This window comes from Lepidochelys olivacea (assembly GCF_965140295.1).
Source record: "Lepidochelys olivacea isolate rLepOli2 genome assembly, chromosome: 3".
Lineage (NCBI taxonomy): Eukaryota > Metazoa > Chordata > Testudines > Cheloniidae > Lepidochelys > Lepidochelys olivacea.
Genome location: NC_140413.1, coordinates 106724609 through 106750083, shown reverse-complemented (window position 1 = coordinate 106750083; position 25475 = coordinate 106724609). Strand labels below are relative to the sequence as shown.

General features: G+C 42.0%; 1 protein-coding gene across 2 annotated transcripts in view; it reads left to right on the top strand.

Moving 5' to 3' along the window:
* The first annotated feature begins 6336 nt into the window (after positions 1-6336).
* Positions 6337-25475, top strand: part of NHSL1 (NHS like 1) — a 265999-nt gene continuing 246860 nt past the window's right edge. For both annotated transcript variants that reach the window (XM_084622655.1, XM_084622654.1), the window contains exons 1-2: positions 6337-6397; positions 6858-7236. In XM_084622655.1, coding sequence (XP_084478781.1) covers positions 6885-7236 — 352 coding nt within the window. In that variant the 5' untranslated portion in view covers positions 6337-6397; positions 6858-6884. The remainder of the gene's footprint in view (positions 6398-6857; positions 7237-25475) is intronic.

Sequence of the window (25475 nt, the reverse complement as noted above, 5' to 3'; positions counted from 1 at the left end):
ATGCACGAGGCATGAAAAGAGTTTACATGATCCCATGATAAAGAATCTACAGTCTGATTTTAGACATGATACAATGACTGAAAGTTTTTTTTAAAAGGGGAGAAGTAAAATGATGACAAGATTTATACTCTAGTAATAAGATCATGTAATTCCTCAGTTTTTAGTATGTATACATCTTAAAGATTCTGTAAAATGTATAACTTACAAAAAATAAGATAGCTTGTCCAGCAAGGAAGTTACAATGCAATGACTCACCTTCATGAGGCCACACCAGGGGAATTGCTCAACCTTGCTTGGAGAGACTGAGCAATGCCCTCCAGACATGTCTGGACTTGTGCTCCCCAAGCACATGGACTGAGAGTGTAAAACAGAGTGGACACATACTGGGCCTTTCTCCTGCCCCCACCTATGCTGCAAATAATCAAAACACAGAGAAGAAAACAAGACTCTAACACAAGAGATTGGCCCAGGTTTAAGGAACAAACCTGAATATTAAGGACTGCAATATCCAGTGGGGTGAGAAAAACTGCTTAATCTAGTTGCTGCCCAGCCTAATGGGGTTGAGAGTTTAGACTGCATGCTTATATTTTATTTTATTTTGGTAACCACTCTGACTTGTTATGCTTTGACTTATAATCACTTAAAATCTATCTTTATAGTTAATAAATCTGTTTGTTATTCTACCTGAAGAAGTGTGTTTGGTTTGAAGTGTGTCAGAGACTCTCCTTGGGATAACAAGCATGGTACATATCAATTTCTTTGTTAAATTGACAAACTCATATATGCTTGCAGTGTCCAGCAGGCATAACTGGACACTGTAAGATGGAGGTTCTTAGGGTTGTGTCTGGGACCGGAGATATTGGCTAATGTCATTCAGTTGCAAGTAGCTGGGAGCAGCTTACATGCCAAAGGCTGTGTGTGAACAGCCTAGGAAAGGGGGTTCTCACAGCAGAGCAGGGTAAGGCTGGCTCCCAGGCTTACGGATTGGAGTGGCCTAGCAGATCATTGGTACAGTCAGCACCAGAGGGGAACATCACAGGGATATTTCATGCATAAAATGCATGTAAAATGGTCAGGATAGGGGACTGGGAAAAGGGGTTTGAGACTGATGCTGTTGGCAGGAAAAACTGGGCAGTCCCTTCCCTTGTGCAGTGCTCCATGGAAGTCACTGTAGCTCTGAGAAGCACAGGGATCTGCTCACAGGGACTAGCTGGCAGGCTTGGGCCCAGGGGAGCTGGAGCAATTTTTATAGTTTTTTTATATGCTGATGATGGAAACCATGTATTTGGTGTTTGTTATTAGTGCTTCAAGTCGGGGCTGCAGCAGCACCCCTACTTCCAGCGCCACTGATTGGTCCTGAGGTATAAGCTAGGGCAGAGTTGTAAAAACAAGTTTAAAATTGATATGCTACGTAAGGGGAGATTTCAGTCAGTCATATTGGTTACTGGTATCTTCAGAGCTTGGGCCAAAATGCCAATCAGGGGTTCTGCAGCATTAGCATGCAACAAAGGTGATCTTCAAGATAGTGTATTGATATTTAAAATTAAAAAAACAACAGTTAGCACCTTTGGAGGAGAATTAAAAAAACCCACCACCATATTTTTAATATAGAACCACTAGTATGCATGTGGGAGGTACAGATATAAAGATATGGGATGAAATCCTGGCCCCATTGAGGTGAATGGCAAAACTCTGACTTCCATGTCCTAAGAAATGTACAGTAGGTTTTATTTTACTTAAAAGGACAATTTCAGACAAACTTTATAGGTCAAATTCACTCCCCAGCTCCTGCATATTTTTGCTTTTTCTGAGCAGTCATTATAGTTGTTTCAGATTGCTTGGAAGTTTTTCAGTGAGGACAGATGTCTATTGTGGCCTAGACTGACATCAACCAGTGCTCCAGAAGACTACCCACATTTTTTGTTTAACCGGAGTAAAATGACAGAAAACCTATTTCTTTCTCATATAGAATATGCCCCTTTTTAATGCCCACATCTCAGACATCTCCAGCTCCACAGCCAGAGTAAGCCACAAATGATGAAGCTGAACGTATGCCCTGTACATTAAGGCTGAGTTCTAAAATTCAAACCAAAGCAGCATAATACAGATCACTGTTCAGGGAGCAACTGGAAAGTATAAATTCTTCCTCTAAAAAAACATAACAATGAGGACTTTATGGTTCTAGTTTCAAAGTATCAGCTCAGTCTCTTCAGCATTTCTGGCCAGGTAGTTTGAATTTATGGACACAGCTACAGTAAATAAACACATTGATCCCACATGACCACATATACACTAGCAGATTGGCACATTGTTAATATTTCAGCAAGACCAGATGTGTGATGGTCAGGACTAGTAATCAGAACAGTGACAGTCATCCTACTGGTCAGAGCTCAGGTCAGGGACCAGGGAGGAACCAGACAAAGAACAGAACTGGGGCAAGACAGGAACAAGGCAGACACAGAAGCAATCACATCTGCAAGCCTAAGCATTGCACAGCCAGTGACCTGGTGCTAAGCTTAAAAAAGCAGGTGTGCTGGCTCCCTTCATCCAGTTGGGTGGGCTGGCCAAACAGGCCATTCTGCTGTAGCTCAGATGTGTTAATTAGTCTGCCTGGGGATTGAGGTAACTAGTCCCAGGCTCACCTGTAGGCCCTCATTCCATCCTGACAAATGGTTAATGGATGGATAAGTATACTTTCCTCTGTGCCATGACTCTCCATTTACCAGCTCAAATGGATTGAAGTGAGTAAAGAGTAGTTTAGTGCTCCACCTACAATAAGCAATGAGTAATTTCTACAAGCCTTTGTAGTTTTCCACTTGTGGACATAGACCTTTAAAGTTACTGGAGCCCTAATGTTGTAACTGAACTTGTAACTTAAAGGTGTGGAGCATATGGTTATGATACTTAGTGAGTCAACATTTTTAGCACATGTACTTTAAAATAAAATAGATATTAAGAGTTTCAGGTCAATAGAGTTTCTACTGCCTCTTCCTCTGTTTGTCTTCTTTGCCACTCCCATTCTGTCTCCCACTCCCCAGTTTGTTCCCCCGTTTCTCATTATTAGGAGAAATGGAGCAGGCAAGCTTTCTTAGGCCATATCAGATACCTACATTTTCCCCATATTTAGGCACTTAATTTGATGTGTGTAATTTGTTATCTTTGTTCTAGCAGAAAGGGGGAGCTGTGCAACAAAAAAAATTAAAAATAAATAAAATAACACACATTCTCAATGCTGCAAAGGGGGACGTAAGAAGTTTTCCAACAAGAAACTCTCAGAAGAGGTAAGATTATATGCATGTGTTTCTAGAAGTACCTTTTGTGAAAATATAAAATTCCTTTTGTGGAAAAACAAAGTTGGTATCTGTTCTTCTAATTAACTTCACTATTTTAATCTGTTCTCTCTTTATTATGATAAATGCTTTAGCTCTTCAATTGCTTTAGATGAGGAAGTTTCTAAGGTTGTTTTTTTCCTTCCTATGCCCCTTCCTTCTCTGTGGGCAGAAACTTATGTCTTGCTGACACAGTGAGACCATAGCAGTCCCTCCCAGTGACATTTCCATTTCTTATTTTGCCTGGGGATTATTCCCATGCCAAAAAGTTTTAGGTTTTTTAAGATTTAAGTTAAATTTCCAGTCTGCAAATGCAGGACCAGAGAGAGCCTCACTTAGTGAAATTAGTGCTATTTTATTGACTGCAGTGGAGTTTCACTCTTTGACACTAGCTGAGCATCTGGCCTATAGTTTTGTTTAATGATTAATGCTCTTCCAACCTGGTTCTGTATTAAATATTATCCTTTCCCTGAACCATACTCAGTGGAACTATTCATATGTATAAAGCTAAGAACATACATAAAGGTTTTGCAGGATCAGGGCTGAAAGCTGAACTTCTCTAGTAAGAAGAAAATCAGTGTTAGATCCTTAATTTTTATTTAACCCATCTATTATTAAAACTTCAAGTATTATAAAAATTAGTATAGTCGTCATCTCATATAAGGAATTTCAGTTGCAGGTATGTCTTCATGGTTTTGTGGCAAGCACAGTATTCAACAGATATAATTAAAAAAAAATAATTAAGACACCATCACTTATTCTTTACCTAACTCTAATATAGATTTTTTTTTTAAAGGACTACAAAGTCCCTTTGGCTCATTAATTCCATCTTCTACACATACCCACTTGTTAGTCTCTAAGGTGCCACTAGTACTCCTTTTCTTTTTGCAAATACAGACTAACACGGCTGCTACTCTGAAACCTGTCATAAAACTATAATTCTCTTAATTCAAACATCCTTGTGAACAAGCTATATAGTCCTAGTTAAGTGGCTATTCCAATTAAAAGAAAAAGTCATTTAAAAATATGCCTAAATCTTATAAAATACAGCCCTGAACAAAAATACAAGAATAAAAATGTTAATAACTGAATTTCATTGTCACTTAATCTTATTTTAATATTTATTGGCAACTTCTGTATTACAAAGACAGTGCTTAAGGTTTCAGAGTAACAGCTGTGTTAGTCTGTATTCGCAAAAAGAAAAGGAGTACTTGTGGCACCTTAGAGACTAACCAATTTATTTGAGCATAAGCTTTCGTGAGCAAGTTCTAACTGGCTAACTATCATTACCTGGATATTAACAACTCATGGTAGTAAAGTTTAGTACAGGTGTGTTTGCAGGATTAGGGCCTAAGGGTTTTTAAATATTGCCCTATATGATATCTTTTGTCAGTAAAAACACATGGAAGGAGAATCCTACTTTTCCAAGTCTGCCACTATATTTCCTCAAATCTTCGTAGCTTCTTCATCTGTTAAAGGCAATACTAATGACAGAACCATAAGTGACTGATGGTTTTTTTGCAGATGAAAATGATCCACACTCCACAGCAATTCAGCAACTGCTCCTATTATACTCCCATTGGCTGTGTCCTGCCATTAGCACTAACTCCTGTGTTACCTCAAAAGCCTTGGGATGCACTGAAGAACTTTAGATAGATATCCACACTGATGCAACTAACCCAGTTCTAGCCACTGGTGGGGATTTTTTCATAAAATTTCATAGCATAGCTAATGCCAAAACTGCAGCGGGAGAGTTTCTAGTACTTCAAGTATCTTGGATACTAAATTATGCTGCAGTTAGGAGGGAAATGTAGAGGACAGAATAACTATTTTCCATTTCCCCCCCAGATTCCCTGTCCACAAGCAGTCTATGATTTTGTTCTTCTCTACACATGCAGCAAAAATAGGACAATAGTCCAATTAAGCAGCAGTCATTGCCATTCACTAACACAAAGCTAAATTGGTTCCATAGGGGATATCTTAGTATAGTAGTCATGATTAAGAGCATCCCAACAGAATACAGTATGGGGTCAGAGGAGGAACAAGTGTGAGGATGGAGAGTGTAGTTTTCATCTATGCCTGCATTGCATATTGAAGAAAGAGAGACAAGGAGGTGGTGGTAATTTCTTTTATTGGCCCACCTTGTCTTTCTAATATCATGGGGCCAACAAGGCTAAAACACTGCCTGCATATTGAAGTAACTCATTGGGTTTGTAACCTTGCATGTTGTGCTGGCTTACTTGGATTTTGCTTCTGTGTAGGGGTCACTTATCTGAAAACCTACACTATATATTAATTACAAAACAATCATTAAAATATGCTGTATGTGTGGCTTCTGACTTGTGTGTGTGTGTTTAAAGAGAGGTTGTGCCTTTTCATGTGCTCTTGAGTACTGTCTAGTGTAAGAAAGGAAAAGCAGTGGAAGAGGGAGAGCAGAGATGCAGTGAGGGTCTCCTGTGCTTCTCTCTAGGGCAGTGGTTTTCAACCAGTGGTCCATGGATCCCTTGTGTGTGCCAGGTGTGTGTGTGTGTGTGCAGACTCTATCTAAGGAGTCTGCGAAAGGTTGCTGTTACTATAGAATAGTGGTTTTCAACCTGTGGGCTGCAGACCGTACCTAACATTTCCAAAGGGGTCTGCACTTCCATTCAATTTTTTTTTAGTAGTCTGCAAATGAAAAAAGGTTGAAAACCCCTGCGGTACAGTCAAGTTTTGGTTGATAGGAGAAGACAAAGGAGGGTAATTTTTCCCTCTGGGAAGAGTGAAGTTCTAACTGATACGGGGGTGGGTGGGCGAGGCAAAGATGATCCCACTTCAGCTGGTCCCCACAGGGGCTGGCAGAGCGGAGGCAGGCTTTCTTTTCACCTTTGCGGCTGGCTGCCAGGGGGGAGGCTCTGGCAGAGGCTCCAGTTCGGGCAGCCACAGGTAGGCGGCGGCCTCTTTTCCCAGGTTTGTTGGTGCGCGTATTTATTTCCCCCTCTCTCCCTCCTGCTTTCGCTTTCCGGGTTTGGTTTGGAGTTTGGGTGGACGTTCGGAGGAGTGAGTGGCTGCAGCAGCTCAGGGGGTCCCAGGTGGCTGCTCAGGCTGCGTTGGGCTTTTTCTTTCCCTTCCTCTCTTCCGCTTCTCTTTTCTTTTCCTGGTTTTCCTTCTTTGTGGCTGTAGCCAGGGCACTCTGACCTCCCCCCCCGCTTCCTCCTCCCCATCTCCACTTTGGGGGGAGAAACTCGGGCTGTTTTCCTGTCTCCTCGCTACAAACAACTTCACCGCTTCTCCTCCTCCCACTGAGCCAGCTTCTTTCCCCTCTGTCGCCCTGAGTGCAATGTGCCTCCTGCTGCCCCCGCTGGACTTCTCTCTGCACCTCCCGCACGTGAGCTCCGTTCAGGGCTTCTCCCGGGGTGCAGCGTGAAGTCTCCCCCCCCCCCCCGGTAATCTCTCTCTGGAGCTGAGGGTGGGGAACAAGTTTGTGGATTGTCGGTTTTCCCTCTGAACTCTTGTGGCTCTTGTTTTTGAATGAGCATTTCTTGCTCCCAGGAAGTGTAACGCCCCCCAACCCCCGCGATGCCTTTCCCGCTGAGGACGGTGGAGCCCCTGAAGCTGTGCAGGTTGGAAGATGCTCTGCCGGGACCGGCCAAAGCGGGGGACAAAGAGCGAGCGCGGGCGGGCGGCGGGGCCGGGAGCGGCCGGCGCGGCGCGGGGCTGCTGCTGTTCGGCTCGCTGGAGCAGGTCAGCTCGCACTCGCTGGTCTCCCTGCTCTGGCAGCTCTCCGACCTCTCCCGCTGCGCCAGCGACATCTTCGGCGAGATCCAGAGCCAAGCGGACGCCCTGTGCCGACGCAGCGCCCGGCTCCAGCGCCGCCTGGGCTCCCTGCGCGCTCTGAGCGCCCGCCTCGACCACCGCCGAGTGAAAATCCGTGAGTTGCCTGCCAACTTCTTCTCGCCCGCTTTGGGGCGGCTCGCTGCTGGGGCCGGGCTGGCCCCCGGCCGGAGCTGCCCGGCCCGAGCGCAGAGCGCGTTGTTTGCAGTAAGAACCGTGTGTGTGTGGGGGGGGGGATGCAGACCTGGCCGTGAAGCTGCCTGGTGAACAGTGGAAGCCCTGGGGGGTTAAAGGTCTTTCCCGTCCCCATAGTTAGTCCGCCCAGCTCAGCCTTTGAGCGGGCTGACCCAGCCGGCCGGCTTTGAGGAAGCAGACGCTCGGCTCCTGCCCAGGTCTGCAGGCTTAATTGGGGGGAAGGGGACACATTGAAACTGGTGGTTCTCCCGAGCCTGGCCGCTCCACTGGGGAATCTGTCCCGCCCGCCCGCGTAGCACGTCTGCGTGCCTGATTGATGCCAGGCTTGCGAACCTCTTCGGCGGGGATGGGGAATCCGCAGGGCTGAGCTGATCAGCCAAGACGAGGTTTGTTTTGAGGCTCTTAATCAGGCCGGCTCGGAGCACGAAATGGGCGGGCCCCTAAGCCGCAGGGAGCCCCATACATTTAGCATGGAGCAGTTTGCACGGTTAGGGTTTTAGGCCTTGTTTACGCTGGGAAGATCCATCCTAATAGAAAATGTGTTAACTAAGATGTTAACTTGGTGTGGCCAAGGCCAGTTGTTTGAAAACGAGTTAAATGGTTGTGATTTGGCTGTTAGCCATGGCCAGCTGAAAACATTTGAAAGGGCAACTTTGTCCGGTCTAACTGGTATTAACATGATATGAAACTCGACAGACCTGGATACACACTGGAAAATGCATCACATTAGAAAACATATGTGTTAAGTGACATTAATGTGATGCATTTTCCCTTGTAGATCTGTCCTCAGTGCCTGCCTCCTCCCCTCAACAGCCTGCTGTCCTTTATTACTTCATGTATAAAAAAACAAAAAAAAACCAAAACACGTTGAGTGCTGTTATTTCTAATAATTTGGAGCCCAATAAACATTCCCCAACCTGGCCCTCCACTCTCACTGAAATAGAAAACTCCAGCCAAGCTTGCTTCACATAATCGTCTCCTCTCTCTCTCTCAACCGAAGTTCAGAGGGATCACCACACGGTTTTCACACGAAGTTGCACTTTTTGTTCCAGTAGTTCTCTTTTTGGCTCCTGTGCATGGAGCAGTTGGAATTTCCTGCTGGCTCAGGGTAGTGAAGTTTTCAGCATGGAGGGTTTTTTTTTTCCAGTCTCTCTCTGCCTGTCACAGATCTGACTTAGTGAAAAGCAGGGCTGTAGGATAAAGAACAGTGAACTGACAGTACAGTGTGAGGGATTTGTTTGTCAGCACTTTTAACGCTAGTAGTTTTCAGCTATAATATGGCACAGTTACTGTGAGACTTTTCTTTTATGTCTGGTTTATGCAGGTTTTTTGAACCAGTTTAGTTATATCCATTCATCAGATTGCTTGTGTATACCTCAATTAACATTTTAAAATTTGTATATACTTTAGTTCTGTCAAACATTTTGTTGTTGTTTTTTCTCTGTTCCATGGTGGTTCTGACTTGACTTTCATTTATATGATACTCTCTTATATGCAGATTAAATTTGTATTTATAACTCAATACAGAGCTCAAGCTGCAAAATTTAGATTTTCCCTTGGATTTTGAATCCCTCATGTTTGGGTTTTGTTTAGGTCCATCTTTGTTAGTCACCAAATCAGTTCACTGAGAAGGAACCTAAAAGCTGTCTAAACAAGTACCAAGGGAGTTATTTTTCAGTTTGTATAGACTACATTGAGTTCAAAAGAGTGGAAGATCTTTGAGATATTACCTTTGCTCTCCCAAGCATGCACACACAATTAGGTGGAAAAAAGACCATTCTGTAAATCTCAGAAAATTCCTATAATCACTACATTTTTCAACTGGCACAGAGAAAAGGGTACATCAAAATCTCACCTGATAGATGTAGTTTCTTGGTCTGTAGGGTGACCAGACATCTCAACATTAGGGGCTTTGTGTTATATAGCGACTATACCCCCTGAAAAAAGTGTCCTGATTTTTGACATTTGCTATCTGGTCACCCTATTGACACGTGTTCTGGCACTCCAAAATGTAGGCCAAAGATGGCTTATCACCACCCACCTCACTTCTTACACCACTTGAAAAGTACAATACTCAAGAATTCGCAAAAAGAAAACAGACTAACACAGCTGCTACTCTGAAATACTCAAGAATTTTTTCATTTTTTCTTTGTCTTCTCTGAATTCCTTTTGACATTTTCTTTGTGTATTTAAATTCCCAGAACTGTACATATTTCTTATATTCTGCCTTCCTCAGGCATTTAGAGATGCCTCTCCAGTGTAGACAAATTACATTGCCTTTTCTTTATACCTCCGTGATTTACAAAGCCTCATTTAATTAATAAAGTTACATAGTTTATTGAGCTGTATTTAATAGTGAGTTATGTTTATGTTTAAAAATTTATTTTAAAAAAGATTTCTTGTGACGCAACCGTGGATTCTTGTGGATTATTTTGGATGACTAACAACTTTCTATAGCTGCTGTTCAGACTAACCATTTTAATATGCAGCTTAATGTTACCTGTTAATTCTCTTGTGACATGCTTTCTTCTGCTTGTATTCTTGAAAATGAGATTTAGTGGGGTGATCAACAGTAGTTAACATCATGAACTCATCTATAATGGAAGCTGTCAAGGCTTGTCTGCAAGTTTAACCCTGTGGTGCTGGCATTGAAGGAAGTATCTGTAAAATAAAGAGAGTAGTTTAATTATGTTTGGTTTTGTTTTGTATACCAGTGTCACAAATATTTGCTTTTCAGAGTAACATACCTACACAATAAAAATTTCACATAACAGACCATTAGCTGAAGGGAAGGAATGGAGGAGAGTAAATCAATTAACATTGTTCTCAGTTGTTGGTTCCTTATTGCTGGTGCACAGGTTGCTGAGAAGCATAGACTTTTCATTAATAATATTGCAGTTGGTGGTTAAGTATTTTGGTTTAACTTTTGTGTTATGGAGCTTTCAAAAGTTTATTTTGTACTTGTTAGAACCCAGAGAATCCCTCCTTGGGTTGAAGATCCCATCATCATGTCTTACATTCCTTTAGCCTAGAGAGAGGGATGGGACTCCCTTAAAGTTTGCCAGTCAAGCAGCCAGAAGGTGGTTGTTGCTCTAAGCTGCTTATTGCTGCCTGGTCCCAGAATCTGGGGAACTATTTTTACTCTGGGTAGGAATATTAAGGGTTTTTTGTTTTTTTTAAAATATGGATTATAGTTTAGAACAATATGTGCACACACAGGCATGCACACAAGGGTGGGGCAGGAGTGGAAGCAACATAACCATAACAAACCCTTTTGTCTTTGATTCTTGGTCATTAGTCATTCTCAAAACAGCCATGCAGTATGCTTGTTTGTCTGGCTACATACCTGAGTGTAAGGCCCATATGTTCCTCAATGCTGCTATAGCATCCTGTACTTTTATGTGTTAATAGCATTAGTAATTTAAAATTTGTCTTAAACTGTCAGCTAGTTCTTTTTAGTTATCAACCTTTGGTCTCCCTAATGCTCATTTCAGAGAAAATCTGTTCTGCTTAAAGAATGTGTTAATTAAAATACGTTCACTGAGTGCCCTGGATGCAGATGGACGTTTAGACTTTTCAAACAAGTAAAGAATACATGTGTCTAGGCTGGCCAGGTGTCTCATTTTCGACCGGAATGTCCGGTCAAAAAGGGACCCTGGCGGCTCCGGTTAGCACTGACAACCGGGCCATTAAAAGTCCAGTTGGCGGTGCTGCAGGTCTAAGGGAGGCTAGTCCCTACCTGTCCTGGTACCGCGCTGTGCCCTGGAAGCGGCCAGCAGGTCCAGCTCCTAGGCGGGGGAGGGGCCACACAGGGCTCCGTGCATTGCCCCCGCCCTGAGCACCAGCTCCACATTCCCATTGGCCAGGATCTGCAGCCAATGAGAGTTGGCGGGGGAGGTGTGCCTGTGGGCAAGAGAAGCACGCAGAGTCCCGTGGCCCCTTGCCTAGGAGCTGGACCTGCTGGCTGCTTCTGGGGTACAGTGTGGAGCCAGGCCAGGCAGGGAGCCTGCCTTAGCCCTGCTGCACTGCTGACCAGGAGCCACCTGCGGTAAGCCCATGCCCCAACCCCAAGCCACAGTCCCCAGCCCTGAGCCCCCCCCCCAACCCGGAGTCCTCTCGTGCACCCCAAACCCCTCATCCCTGGGCCCACTCCAGAGCCTGCACCCCTAGTTGGAGCCTGCACCCCCTGCCGCACTGCAACCCCCAGCCCTGATCCCCCTCCTGCCGTCCGAACCCCTCAATCATAGCCCGGAGCACCCTCCTGCATTCCAAGTTCCTCATCCCCAGACCCACCCCAGAGCCTGTACCCCCAGCCAGAGCTCTCACCCCCTCCTGCATCCCAACCCTCTGCCTCAGCCCAGAGCCCCCTCCCGCACCCTGAAGGGCCCCCTCCCGCACCCTGAACTCCTCATTTCTGGCCCCACGCCGGAGCCTGCACCCCCAGCCGGAGCCTTCACCCCCTCTTGCACCCCAACCCCCTGAGCCAGCCCAGTGAAAATGAGTGAGTGAGGGTGGGGAGAGCAAGCAATAGAGGGAGGGGGGATGGAGTGAGTGGCAGTAGGGTCTTGGAGAAAGGGGCAGGGCATGGGCGGGGCTTCTGAGGAGCGGTGAGGCAGGGGGCTGGGTAAGGGTGTTTGGTTTTGTGCAAGTAGAAAGTTGGCAACCCTACACGTGGCACACATTTGTAACTCTTATAACAGTGGAATCTTCTTGTCTATCTAAACAGGATAGGCTGGATTTCTGTAATGCATTTCATGTGGAAAGTTCACCTTCTGAATACTTAAAATGCACTGTACTAGCTTTCTGTTCTCGTCTATATGCAATTCAAGATGTTGGAGACAATCTGTAGAGCCCTGTGTGATCTGGAAGATCATGTCTTTTCCTATGTCCCTCTGTGACAAGTGAGGTCGAGTGAGGTGTCTTGGCTGTCTGTGCCTGAAAATTGGCCTTCTGTCTTCAGCAGTAGAATACTCTGAAGACCCCATCTTTGGAACTTGTTCCTCTTGACTGCATAATGGAGCTGAAGTTTGAGATCTAGATCATGCTGCAGGTTTGTTAAGATTTATTAAGAGAAAAGCTAGTATAGTGCATGTTAAGCTCCTTTTATTTGAATTTTGCATCATGAGCAGTGTGTTGTGCAGCAACTATGGCTATTAAGATGCAAAGCCTTTCCTGGGTTTGATGACTTGGAGTTAATGGCCCAAGGTGATAGTGGTTCTAAGCACTAATGGCTCAGGGTGGTTGTAAAACTTCAGCATTGCATGCAATATTGTGACCTTAGTTTGGCTGTATTGGTATTTCTAGAGAATTCATTCCTGGAACAGAGCCATTAGATTTTTGACAATCCTTCCTCAGGTTTTCATTAAGCTTATGTAATTTCCTCATTGTTGTATGCCTTTGTAAAACACAGTAGTTATAATAAGAAGAAGAATAATTAATAAACAACAGTCGCATTTTCATCTTCAAGGCACTGTGCAAACTTCAGTGAAACAGGATTCAGTAATGTAATATACCTTAAAGGGAAATTTTCAGATTTTAAACTTCACAGCCAAGATGGGGACTGGGAGTAAATGCAAGTGTGAGCCTACTAGGTGTGATTGTCATTTTATGAGCAGTGGACAAATACTCATGAGATGGCAGTAGTGGCTCTTGAGTGAATTATACCCTTTTCTTTACTCATTTGGGGCCTGATACTATGAGGTGCTAGACACCCTCAAATGTCATTGCTTTTTAGGGGAGTCAAGGGCACTCAGCACCTTTCAGGAAGCACTCGGGGTCTCATCCTATATGTAAATATGGTGCTGTAAACAGAGGAGTGTTTATGCAGATAAAAGCATGCTTTTTCCTGAAAATTTACAGACTCAATTATCCCTCAATTAAAATTTAATCCTAAAGCATCCATCCAGTGTGAAATCCTGGATTTCACCAGGTATGATTGCTTAATCTAATTTGACTGTTTAGATGCTTCAGTTCTTCTTAGTTACAAATATGACTTACATGCGTTTGTAGAAGAAATCTTCTAATTATTTTGTACATATAATCTGCATTATAAGGTTTTGCATTTAGAAAACTGGTCTGAAGACACTCTCCAGGATTAAATGGAGTGAAGACAAGGTAGTTACATGTTCATTTTACTCTGTTTCATTCTCCTTACCCAATTGATGGAACAATGAGAGGAAGTTCTCGACATCAGGCCGTTCTGCTTCCACTCTGATCAGGAAACTCCTCTGATCAACAGAAAGAATGAGGAGTACTTGTGGCACCTTAGAGACGAACAAATTTATTTGAGCATAAGCTTTCTTGGGCCAAAGCCCACTTCATCAGATGCATGCAGTGGAAAATACAGTAGGGGGAGAGAGAGAGATTGGTCTTAACGAGATCAGTCGATTAAGGTGGGCTATTATCAGCAGGTCTCATTAAGAGTTGGTATGGCAACCCCCATTTTTTTCATTATCTGTCATCTTCCTACTCTATTTTCCACTGCATGCATCTGATGAAGTGGGCTTCAGCCCACGAAAGCTTATGCTCAAATACATTTGTTCGTCTCTAAGGTGCTACAAGTACTCCTCGTTCTTTCTGTTGATACAGACTAACACGGCTACCACTCTGAAACCTGTCCTCTAATTAGGTGGCTTTTGGCTGAGGAGCACACAGAGTAGAACATAAGCCTGGCTACACAGCATTGATCAGCCTGTTCTGGAGATCAGACAGGACATGTATTTGTTGTAGGGGCTAGGAGGAGACATTTGATATCTATGTAAATATTAACACTGCTTTCCTCCTTTGCTGTTCACAGGCCTGGGAGGTCACACCTTTTGCCTCTTCCACATCTCCCCCGTCCTTTCTGCTTCTTCAAGGAGATATTAGGAAGGAAATACTATGAAATGAACCTTGTGAAGTTTTCTGGGTCAGATGTCTCCCATACTAGGGTGGGATTTGGTTTATTGCACTTTGTGCTGCAGAAGAAGAAACTGACTCGTGTTGGGGGGGGACTTTAACTACTGTTGTTTTCTAGGGCCTCATCTACACTTAAGTTAGGTCAACATAGCTATGGTGCTCCGGAGCGTGAAAAATTCTCCCCCCTGAGGCTAGGTGGATAGAAGAATGCTTCCATCAACCTGGCTACCACCACTTTGGGGGGTGAAATTCCTACAGCAATGGGAAAAACCCCTTCTGTCCTTGGGCAGCATCTATGCTATAACACTACAATGGCATAGCTACAGCCCCATAGCTGTGCTGCTGCAGCGCCTGTAGTATAGACATGGCCTGCATCCACAACTCTATCAGTCCTGGAGATATAACACACTGTGAAGGAAATGCATCATTGTATACTTTCTAAATTGTTGCTAGAGAAATATAATACGCACACACTTTAAAAAAAAAGTGCATGAGTGTGCTAACATCAGAGAGAGGTCAACTGAAGCAGGCAGAGAGAGTCCTTACAGAAGTTTGGCTTTCTGTTTTTCTGATACAAGGGAACTGTAGACTCATTAGCACAACTGAGTTGAGGCTTCATCTCCTGCTATTTTGTTTAGTAAGTATTTCCCACTCTCTGTGAATAAGGCAGTGCTGGAGCACATTTCCTGCTTTAGCTGAACAGGAAGTTTTATTCAGCTTATTCCTAGGGAAACCTATTCTCCACCCCCAACCACCAAAGTGAACATTGTTCAAGACCGCATCAGCAGTGGGCTAAGGATGATGGACTGACTGATTTATTGGTCTGACTGTAGCTGTTTGTAGAATGAAGGATTGTATAAAATATCTGCCACCTAGTAGTAAAATGCTGTTTTAAAAGAGGGCAGTGTGCAGTTCAGAAATCTTCACTGAGGAGGGGCTGCCCCTCTGGATCAAAAACTTCATTCTAATGGCGTTTTTGAACCACATTCAGGTACTGTACTGTATTCCACAGATGCTAGTCTGGCTGCTGTGACTACAGTCTAGCATAGTCCTCCTGGGCTCACAGAAAAGAAACCTGAAAATCCAGGAGCAAAGTTCAGATGTTAAATAATTTTATAACAAAACTCCCCAACAGATAGAGAGTTAATTTTGGAATGTAAAGAGTTTTTTACCCCAGTCCTAATTATGCAGAATGCTGCTTAGGAGCAGTTTAACCGTTGTTGTATTCAGTTTTTTCAGGACTAATTATCTGTGGAAATTCAACCTGACCCTGAGGAGATTTCATTTGAAACAAGATCAGGAAGAAAGCTTGAGTTAGAAAAGGATTTCCCATAGGTATACTTGGCCACATCCCTGTCCTACTAAATGGCAGAACTCCAGGTGAATTCAGTTTGAGGATTTGGCTCCCTGTTTTGAAAAAGACTCCTTTGGCTCAAATCTGGAGCTGCTTTGTACATTTCTTAGAGATCTATTATATGGCACCTATGAATTTTAATTGTCTTAGATCCTCTGGTTGGCTGAACATTCTAGAAACATCTTTGTGGAAAAAGGAGGTAGTCTCATTTTAAGGATACATGGTTAAAGCAGAATATCTAGGTTTTTTTTTTTAAAGTAGCCAGTCTACCGCTGCATCCCAAGTATTCAGATATTATCAGATACAATAATAGTGCCATCAAAAATGGATTTTCCTGTTAGTGTTGGTCCAGTCTCAGATGGTTGAGAGAGCGCTAGTAATCTTCGTCTAGTGGTCTTCTCTCATAAACAGCTAATATGAGGTTCTTGCAAGAAAATATTTGGGGGGGGGAGGGGGAGACAGAATGAAAGCCACAGAAATTCCTAAAAACCTCATTTCAAGATGTAAACCAATTTCTAACCATTAATATTTAGAATGAGACCTTTATGGGGGCCAGACTATCCCACATCTGCCTATTGTAGTGTTCTTATATCTTTCTCTGAAGTATCAGGGGTTGGCCGCTGTTGGAGACAGGATACTAGACTTGATGGACCTTGGTCAGCAGGGCAATTTCTGTGTTCAGTGAATTTGTTTGCAAGAAGAAAGGGAAACTTCCCTTCCCTCTGGTCTCTCTGCTGCCATTTATTTGAATATGTAAATATACTGATGGTCTGTATTTCAGTGTTACCTAGAACAAATAACATAGCACAATTAAATGTGCAATGACAGAGTAGTTAAATGTGAAACAAAACATATTTTTTTCTTTAATATATTTGAAACCAATGCACATCTATCTGTGGTAATATTAATAATTTTTTGCTTGACTTGCTGAATTTTCTTTTATTCGCTAACCTAACTAGACTACCCCTTTAGATGTGCTACAAGAGGGAGGAGATCGAGAAATAACATGAGACTTGGAAAAGTGTGTTGAAAATCAGTGATTATGCATTAAGGTCCCAGTTTCTTTTCTAGTCCTAGAGTAGCCATAAGCAAAACATGATCAAAGCATATCCTGCATTTTGTTGAAAACATCAAACCAACCTGCTAATTATAGTATTATTCATGGGCGTAGGCTGGGTATGAACCTTGCTGATTGGCTGTCAGTAATTTACCACTTGTGAGATTGAAGAAAACGCCTAGTACATGCAGATCAAACATAGACTACTGTGGGTGGACTTTGTAAGATGCTTGTACCTGATATAGTGTAGTCTTACTTGAGAGGGAGGGGTTATTGTAATTCAAAGCTTCCTCCCCCTTCGGTCAGCTGAGAGTTGTATTATTTTTTTACATTAGGCCAAATTGTCTGTGTAGCGGTGGTGTTTTTCTTTTGGTGCTTGGCTAGAATAAGTATCGAACTGATTTCATTTGAGATCTTGTTATTTCATAAGAATTTTGGTTAGTTAGAATATGAAGATTTAAGATTATGGGTTAGTAACTGAACCACTCTATTTGAATATTGCAAATTAAAAGGTCTCTAACCTGTTGTGCAAAGTAAGCATATTGATCTGCCCAACTTCCATTGGGCAGGTCTGCACATCACAAAATACTACCACCACAGTTGGCAATTATGTTTGTAGCTTTTGCAGAAAGATCTGTAGGTGAATGAGCCTATATCATCCTCTCATTTCCAAGTAAAAAGAAAAGGAGTACTTGTGGCACCTTAGAGACTAACCAATTTATTTGAGCATAAGCTTTTGTGAGCTATAGCTCACTTCATCGGATGCTTATGCTCAAATAAATTGGTTAGTCTCTAAGGTGCCACAAGTACTCCTTTTCTTTTTGCAAATACAGACTAACACGGCTGTTACTCTGAAACGGTCATTTCTAAGTGGCCTTCCAGGTCAGGGTTGTGGCATTTTGGCAAGACAACTCCTGCCTGTGCTGAACCTGTTCTCTGGATAAATGGGAGACTTCAGTCTCCAGGGCTGTCAATCTGGCACCTTTCATGAGCATTTACAAAAATGGAAGGATGTCACGCATATTCCAAACATGCACCTGTGCTTCTGAAATCAGTCTGCTGTGTTTTCTGAATCAGCATTCCCTAAAGTAAGAGTCAGTTCTTAGAAGACTCTCCCATAGTGCAGAGCTTGCAAAGGTCTGCTAATAATGAACACCTGCTACTCTATTAACCTGTTGGGGTTTCCTCCCCTTGCTTTCCAGCTGATCCAAGAGCTGGCAACCAGCACACTACTCTAATTATAAAGTGTATCTGCATGCAGGAACAAAATTGAAACTATATCTAATGTAAAAAGAAAAGGAGTACTTGTGGCACCTTAGAGACTAACCAATTTATTTGAGCATAAGCTCTCCTGCTGGTAATAGCTTATCTAAAGTGACCACTCTCCTTACATTGTGTATGATAATCAAGGTGGACCATTTCTAGCACAAATCCAGGGTTTAACAAGAACGTGAATAGATATGTGGGCACAGTTGGCAATGGGCTTTGTTGCAAGGATAGGTTCCTAGGTTAGTGGTTCTGTTGTGTGGTATGCGGTATGCGGTTGTTGGTGAGTATTTGCTTCAGGTTGGGGGGCTGTCTGTAGGCAAGGACTGGCCTGTCTCCCAAGATCTGTGAGAGTGTTGGGTCATCCTTCAGGATAGGTTGTAGATCCTTAATAATGCATTGGAGGGGTTTTAGTTGGGGGCTGAAGGTGACGGCTAGTGGCGTTCTGTTATTTTCTTTGTTAGGCCTGTCCTGTAGTAGGTGACTTCTGGGAACTCTTCTGGCTCTATCAATCTATATCTATTCAGGGGACACCATCACAGGGCCTAATAACATCAGCCACACTATCAGAGGCTCGTTCACCTGCACATCCACCAATGTGATATATGCCATCATGTGCCAGCAATGCCCCTCTGCCATGTACATTGGTCAAACTGGACAGTCTCTACGTAAAAGAATAAATGGACACAAATCAGATGTCAAGAATTATTTATAAACCAGTCGGAGAACACTTCAATCTCTCTGGTCACGCGATTACAGACATGAAAGTCGCTATTTTCCAACAAAAAAAACTTCAAATCCAGACTCCAGTGAGAAACTGCTGAATTGGAATTCATTTGCAAATTGGATACAATTAACTTAGGCTTGAATAGAGAGACTGGGAGTGGCTAAGTCATTATGCACGGTAGCCTATTTCCCCTTGTTTTTTCTTACACCCCCTTTCCCCCCAGACGTTCTTGTTATACCCTGGATTTGTGCTGGAAATGGCTCGCCTTGATTATCATACACATTGTAAGGAGAGTGATCACTTTAGATAAGCTATTACCAGCAGGAGAGTGGGGTGGGAGGAGGTATTTTTTCATGCTTTGTGTGTATATAATAAGATCTTCTAAACTTTCCACAGTATGCATCCGATGAAGTGAGCTGTAGCTCACGAAAGCTTATGCTCAAATAAATTGGTTAGTCTCTAAGGTGCCACAAGTACTCCTCTTCTTTTTGCGAATACAGACTAACACGGCTGTTACTCTGAAACCTATATCTAATGTAGCTTATGGAAATGCACCAAAACCTCCTGTAGAATAACTTTATATTTTTTGTGGGAGAAATCTTATTTTTTTTTCATGTTTTAAACACAAGCCATATTTTACTCAGTTGTATTGGTGTGGATCAAGAACTTCTCTGTTATATCATTGTGATTTAATTTAAATGGAGTTGCATTCTATTGTATTTTTCACTTCTAATAAATTCATTTCACTTTTCCTCTGTTGCCTAGGATTCCCTCAGCTTCTTAACTAAATTATATTTTATAGTTCCAGCAGGCTTAGTTTCTTACTTTCAAAATAAATGATATTTTATACTTCAGTAGCAAGTCCACAGGATTTTAAATTGAAGGCTAACATCTTGAAAACTGGTAGATTTGTTGTTAATATATTTTAATGGAACTGTTTTGCCTGTCTCTTTCAGTTTACAGTAGGCTATATTTAGGCTTGGAAGGATTTTTTTAAAATTTTTTTATTCGTGTTATAGATAATAGGTTTTGTTGCCAATAAAAAAAATGTTAAAACTTGATATGTCTTGATTTTCACATGTTCTGAGTACCAAGGACTCTCACTGAAGTCAGAGTAGTTGTGGTTGCTCAGAATGCTTGAAAATTAGACTACAGTATTAGTTCACTTCATCGGATGCTGTAGCTCACGAAAGCTTATGCTCAATTAAATTGGTTAGTCTCTAAGGTGCCACTAGTGCTCCTTTTCTTTTTGCGAATACAGACTAACACAGCTGTTACTCTGAAACTACAGTATTACATTTTTGTTCAAGCAGTAAATAAAAAATTTCAGCTGCTGACTTAATTCAGAATAGAAGTTGAGATTCCAAATGTATTCAGAAATTTCTTCTATTTTGATTGCTAGATAAAAAATGAAAGCAAAAGGGTTCACCAGATGCTTATAAATGACAACATATCATGGTTTTTAACTCTTTCCCTTTCTTAATCTAAACTTAAGCCATGGTAGCCTTTTTGTATCAGCTTTTGAGTAAAGAAATTATTATTGCCATTTGCTGGTTTAAATTTAATCATTCCAAGCCTGGTTACATTGCACTGATGAGCTTTCTTGTTGGTTTGTTTAAATAAGAAAGCAAGCCTTGCCTCCAAACAGCATCTGACATCTGCCTCATGTTTTCCACTTTGGCTAGTGTTGCCTTCTGGCAACAGATGCACTCTGTTTAGAGGAAGCTCAACAGGACTTGAGAAGACTGCTCAGTAGGTTACCTCCAAGTTACACCTTTTGTTCCTGTTGTATGGTGGAAGAAAAGAACCTAAATCAACTATGCAGCTATTCTATTCCTAATTTACACAGATGATACTGAATAGATGAATATATTTTAACACTTTGAAAATCTAAGTAGAGGTTGATAAAACTGATGTTTCGCAAATGGAAATTTTAAGAAATAAACCTTAAAATGTATAATTAACCATGTGCTCATTAGAGGTGATTGAGAAACTTTTAATTGTGAATTTTTCTTCAACAAGAATGGGGCAGGCTTTTTGCAAAAAAATGAAAAACAGGATGCTACCCCCCCCCCAACTAGTTCTAGCACTCAGCCCTTAATGCAAAAGGGGTTTAGAAACAGCAAGGTTTGACAGGTTTCAGAGGGGTAGCCGTGCTAGTCTGTATTAGCAAAAACAACGAGGAGTCCTTGTGGCACCTTAGAGACTAACAAATTTATTTGGGCATAAGCTTTCCTGGGCTAAAACCCACTTCATCAGATGCATGGAGTGAAAAATACAGTAGGCAGGTGTGTGTGTATAGATAGATTATATAATTACAGCACATGAAAAGATGGGAGTTGCCTTACCAAGTGAGGGGGTCGGTGCTAAGGAGGCCAGTTCAATCAAGGTGGAAGTGGCCTATTCCCAACAGTTGACAAGAAGGGGTGAATATCAACAGAGGGAAAATTACTTTTTGTAGTGACCCAGCCACTCCCAGCCTTTATTCAGGCCTAATTTGATGGTGTCAAGTTTGCAAATTAATTCCAGTTCTGCAGTTTCTTATTGAGCTATGTTTTTGGAGCTTTTTTGTTGTTGTTGAAGAATGCCCACTTTTGTCTGTTATTGAGTGTCCAGGGAGATTGAAGTGCTCTCCTACTGGTTTTGAGTGTTACAATTCCTGATGTCTGATTTGTGGCCACTTATTCTTTTGCATAGAGACTGTCTGGTTTGGCCAATGTACATGGCAGAGGGGCATTGATGGCACATGATAGCATATATTAAATTAGTAGATGTGCAGGTGAATGAGCCCCTGATGGTGTGGCTGATGTGGTTAGGTCCTATGATGGTGTCCCTTGAATAGATATGCGGACAGAGTTAGCAACAGGGTTTGTTTCAGGGATTGGTTCATGGGTTAGTGTTTCTGTTGTGTGGTGCGTAGTTACTAGTGAGTATTTGCTTCAGGTTGGGGGGCTGTCTGTAAGCGAGGACTGGCCTGTCTCCCAAGGTCTGTGAGCGTGAGGGATCGTACTTCAGGATAGGTTGTAGATCCATGACGATGCACTGGAGAGGTTTTAGTTGGGGCTGTAGGTGATGGCTAGTGGTGTTCTGTTACTTTCTTTGTTGGACCTGTCCTGTAGTAGGTGACTTCTAGGTACCCTTCTGGCTCTGTTAATGGGCCACATCCACCATGATTGAATTGGCCTCGTTAGCACCGACCCCGCACTTGGTAAGGCAACTCCCATCTTTTCATGTGCTGTATATTTATACCTGCTTACTGTATTTTTCACTCCATGCATCTGATGAAGTGGGTTATCACCCACAAAAGCTTATGTCCAAATAAATTTGTTAATCTCTAAGGTGCCACAAGGACTCTTTGTTGTTTTAGCAAGATTTGAATATGCTGAGGTATCCTTTCTTCTAATTATTCTGAAATTCACAAAGTAAAATACCTCTCTTCCTACTCCCCTCCAATTTACTATGAAGGCGATTGGGTTATGACTTAATGTTTTGCTTTCCAAAAATGTATATATTGACACTGAAAATATTTCCCAACAGACAGTCCAGGCATTTTTGATACCAAAAACATACATGAAGCTCATGATGTGTAGGTTAACTGATACTATTGTTACATACTTTATTGGATTATTTATATAAGTCATTACAAAGTATTTTATACCATTTATTATTTGTATTGCAGGCAGGTGTATTCTAGGCATTGTAGAAACGGAGTAAAAAGATGATAATCCTTGTCCTGAAAATTTTTCAGTTTAAATATAGGACAAGAAACAATAAGTGGATTTTTTTAAACAATAAGGGGAGGGACAAAAGTAACACCCATAAAATTATGGGATTACACAGACTTGTCAAATGTACTGCATTATTATTTCTGAAAAGCTTTTTTAAAACCTCTGCCTATTTCTATTAAAATAGAAAATTAACCACTGCCTGTTTCCAGTCTTTTGTCTTGCTAGATTCTAGGTTTCAAAGAAGAGGGGTGTCGCTATTAACCTTTGCATGCACATTATAAATACACAAACAGTTCTGCCTGTATTGGAAGATAGTATGCATTCCTGCAACCTAACTATAGAAGAAGGGAGAGGATGGGGAAATGTACAAAATACACATCGATTAAGATAAGGTACAGGTATAGCAGCAGATCTTTACAGGACCAACACCCCTAACTACTGTCTGAAGGTATTAGAATCAGGCTAATTAGCACAGAAACAGTCTGTCCGGCAGGTTTTGAGTCCCAGCTCACAGGGGACTGTCTAGGTGGGCTCTCTGCCCCCTTCAGGCTGCTGGTGTCAGGCCACATCTGTATCTGATTCAGGACAGTAAATGCCCTTTGACAAATGGTTCTGTAACACAGCAATGTATATGTTTATGCAGCATTTCTACTTTCACTGAAGGAGTACCTCCTGTTAATGAACTTACCAAAACCCCTGTGTAACATTGCCTAGATCTTACATCAGTGCTGGCCAGACCTGTGTTGAGGATTAGGGCTGTAAGTTTGTTTTCCCATGATCCTAGCAGTGTTAAAGCAAATGGAAATAGACTGTGAGTTTATTAATGCTGTTCTTGCATCTTCCCTATTTGCCTTAATGTGTAAGAGCATTAAAAGCAGAGCCATAATAGATGAGAGAGGAGCACAAGCCATTGAATGCACTCCTGCTCCTCCAAACATTCACCAATAGGGCACTGAAGCAATTTTCCTACTTGTATATTGGTTTAAGTCTAGTTTTCAACTGACAATCTGAAGATTAGGGTTGCTTGTCTTAAAAGAACAATGAATAAAGATTTTTGCTTCCTTTTGACCACAGGTATCTTTATATCATTATGAAGCACTTATTTAGTACTGTATATGTACAGAGAAATGTACTAAGCCCAAGACACTGTCTCTGCTCCCAAAGAGCTTGCAGTATTATACAGACAAGATAAAACACAGGATGACAATTCAGGTAATGGATGGTTTGGGAAGATCATTTGTGAACAGACAGGAATAGGAAGGTTTCCCAGAAGATGCAGGTTTTAGAAGGGATTGAAGGAGGGGAGAGAAGATAATGGACAGTCTACTGGGCTAAGGGTAAGGTTAGCGCTTAAAGTTAGAATTCAAGTTGTATAGCACCTTTAGTCTGGCTTTTCATTAAATCATCCATTTGTTCCACATGCATTGCAGGGGCATGGGGTCTGGATGATGGTAATGAAGATAGACACTATCTGGAATATTTATTCTCCTTGCTCCCACTCCTAGCTGAGTTTGGCCTGAATATTGTGACCTGTGATTTTATGTTCAGTCCCCTTTGAAAAGTATAGAATACAATATGTGAAGGAAAGCTCTTTTGTGTCAGATTTTTATGACCTACCTGCCCCAATGGAGCAGCTTTTCTCCTCCCTTCCCTTGTTTCCCACATATAAAAAAACAGGTTCTTTCCCTACTGGTCATTCTATTGATATAATTTGTTTGGTTTCTGAAACTTTGTTGCAGCCTGAGAGAGGCAACAGCCAGTAGTAAGTCAGAGACGGAAAAATGTCCGGTCTGTTTTGTTTATGGATCCAGTGTACTAAAGTCTAAGGGAACTAAGACTGGAAGTATTAAAAACAATTTCCTTGCTTGTACTCACTATTAACTGCCACTGGTAGGAAAATGAGGTAACGTATATTAAACAAAAGCTTTGGTTATTTGAACTGATGTCAATTTCTGTCTTTCTAATATGCCCAGTTGCATTGGGCTCTTTCCATATGTGCAAAAATTCATGATTGAGTTAAATAAAAAGTGTCAATTAACTAGACTCATTCCTAAAATCATGTTGGAAGTATACGTGTAGCCCAGCATCATTCCCTCAAGTAAAAATTGGAATAGTGCTTACATCAAGAGCAGCAGAGTGCTCAAGAAGTACTCTTAAACTGCAAAGTCCCTTGATAAAGAGTGGATACAGCCTCTCAATTACAGGGTTGTTTGCTGTACTTTGTAGACACTTCCTCAACTATTCAGTAGGCTCATCTTACCTGGGTCTCAGCCAGTTTGTACTCATCCAAGCCCCTCCTTTCATCTCTCAGCCATGCACTGGAGTGCAAAGACACCACACTGGGTTTTATGATAAAGGCACAACTGTGTGCCATCTATACACTGATGGCATCACAGCCTAGGTACCCTTGTTATCTCCTCCAATGGTCTGTCAGACACACTCTCTCTCTCTTTCCCTCCATCCCCCTCATGAGTTTGATTGAATAGAAACTGTTATACCAATAAAATATAAAAACCATCAGGATCTTATTAAAGGGACAAGGCAAAATGCCACATTTATTGTAAATATAATAAAAAGAAATATAAAACTCACACTGTCGTATTGTTACTTATTCCTTACTTATATATAATTCATTCATACCAGTTCTGCATAGGGGTTATAGTTACCAGCCTAGAAGTTGCTTGTGACAGAGTACTGGCCAGGTAACCTGTACACAAGAGTGGAGCCGAGTCCGTGTCAGATGCGCATCCGATGCTCCTGAAGGGTAGTGGCAGAACTGGAGACTCAAAGTTCTCAGTGCTTAATGTCCATTTTTATAGGAATTTCTTCCTATGCCAGTCTGTGGAATTTGCTTTGTCATATTGTTAGTCATGACTGCTCCAGGATGGCTGTCAGGTGCTCATCAGCTTTCTTCATCCTTTGAATTGGTCGGGTGGATCCCAGTTTGCCCTCTGGTGGGGTTCTCTGGTTGTCTCCACCTGGCGTAGTCTTCGGCCAATTGATGTTAAATTCCTAGGCTGGCGCTTCCCTGATTATTCAAAACCCACCATTCATTCACATACATTCCTTACTTTAATAAAAACACATTTCTCATTTCACCAAGTATTGTTAT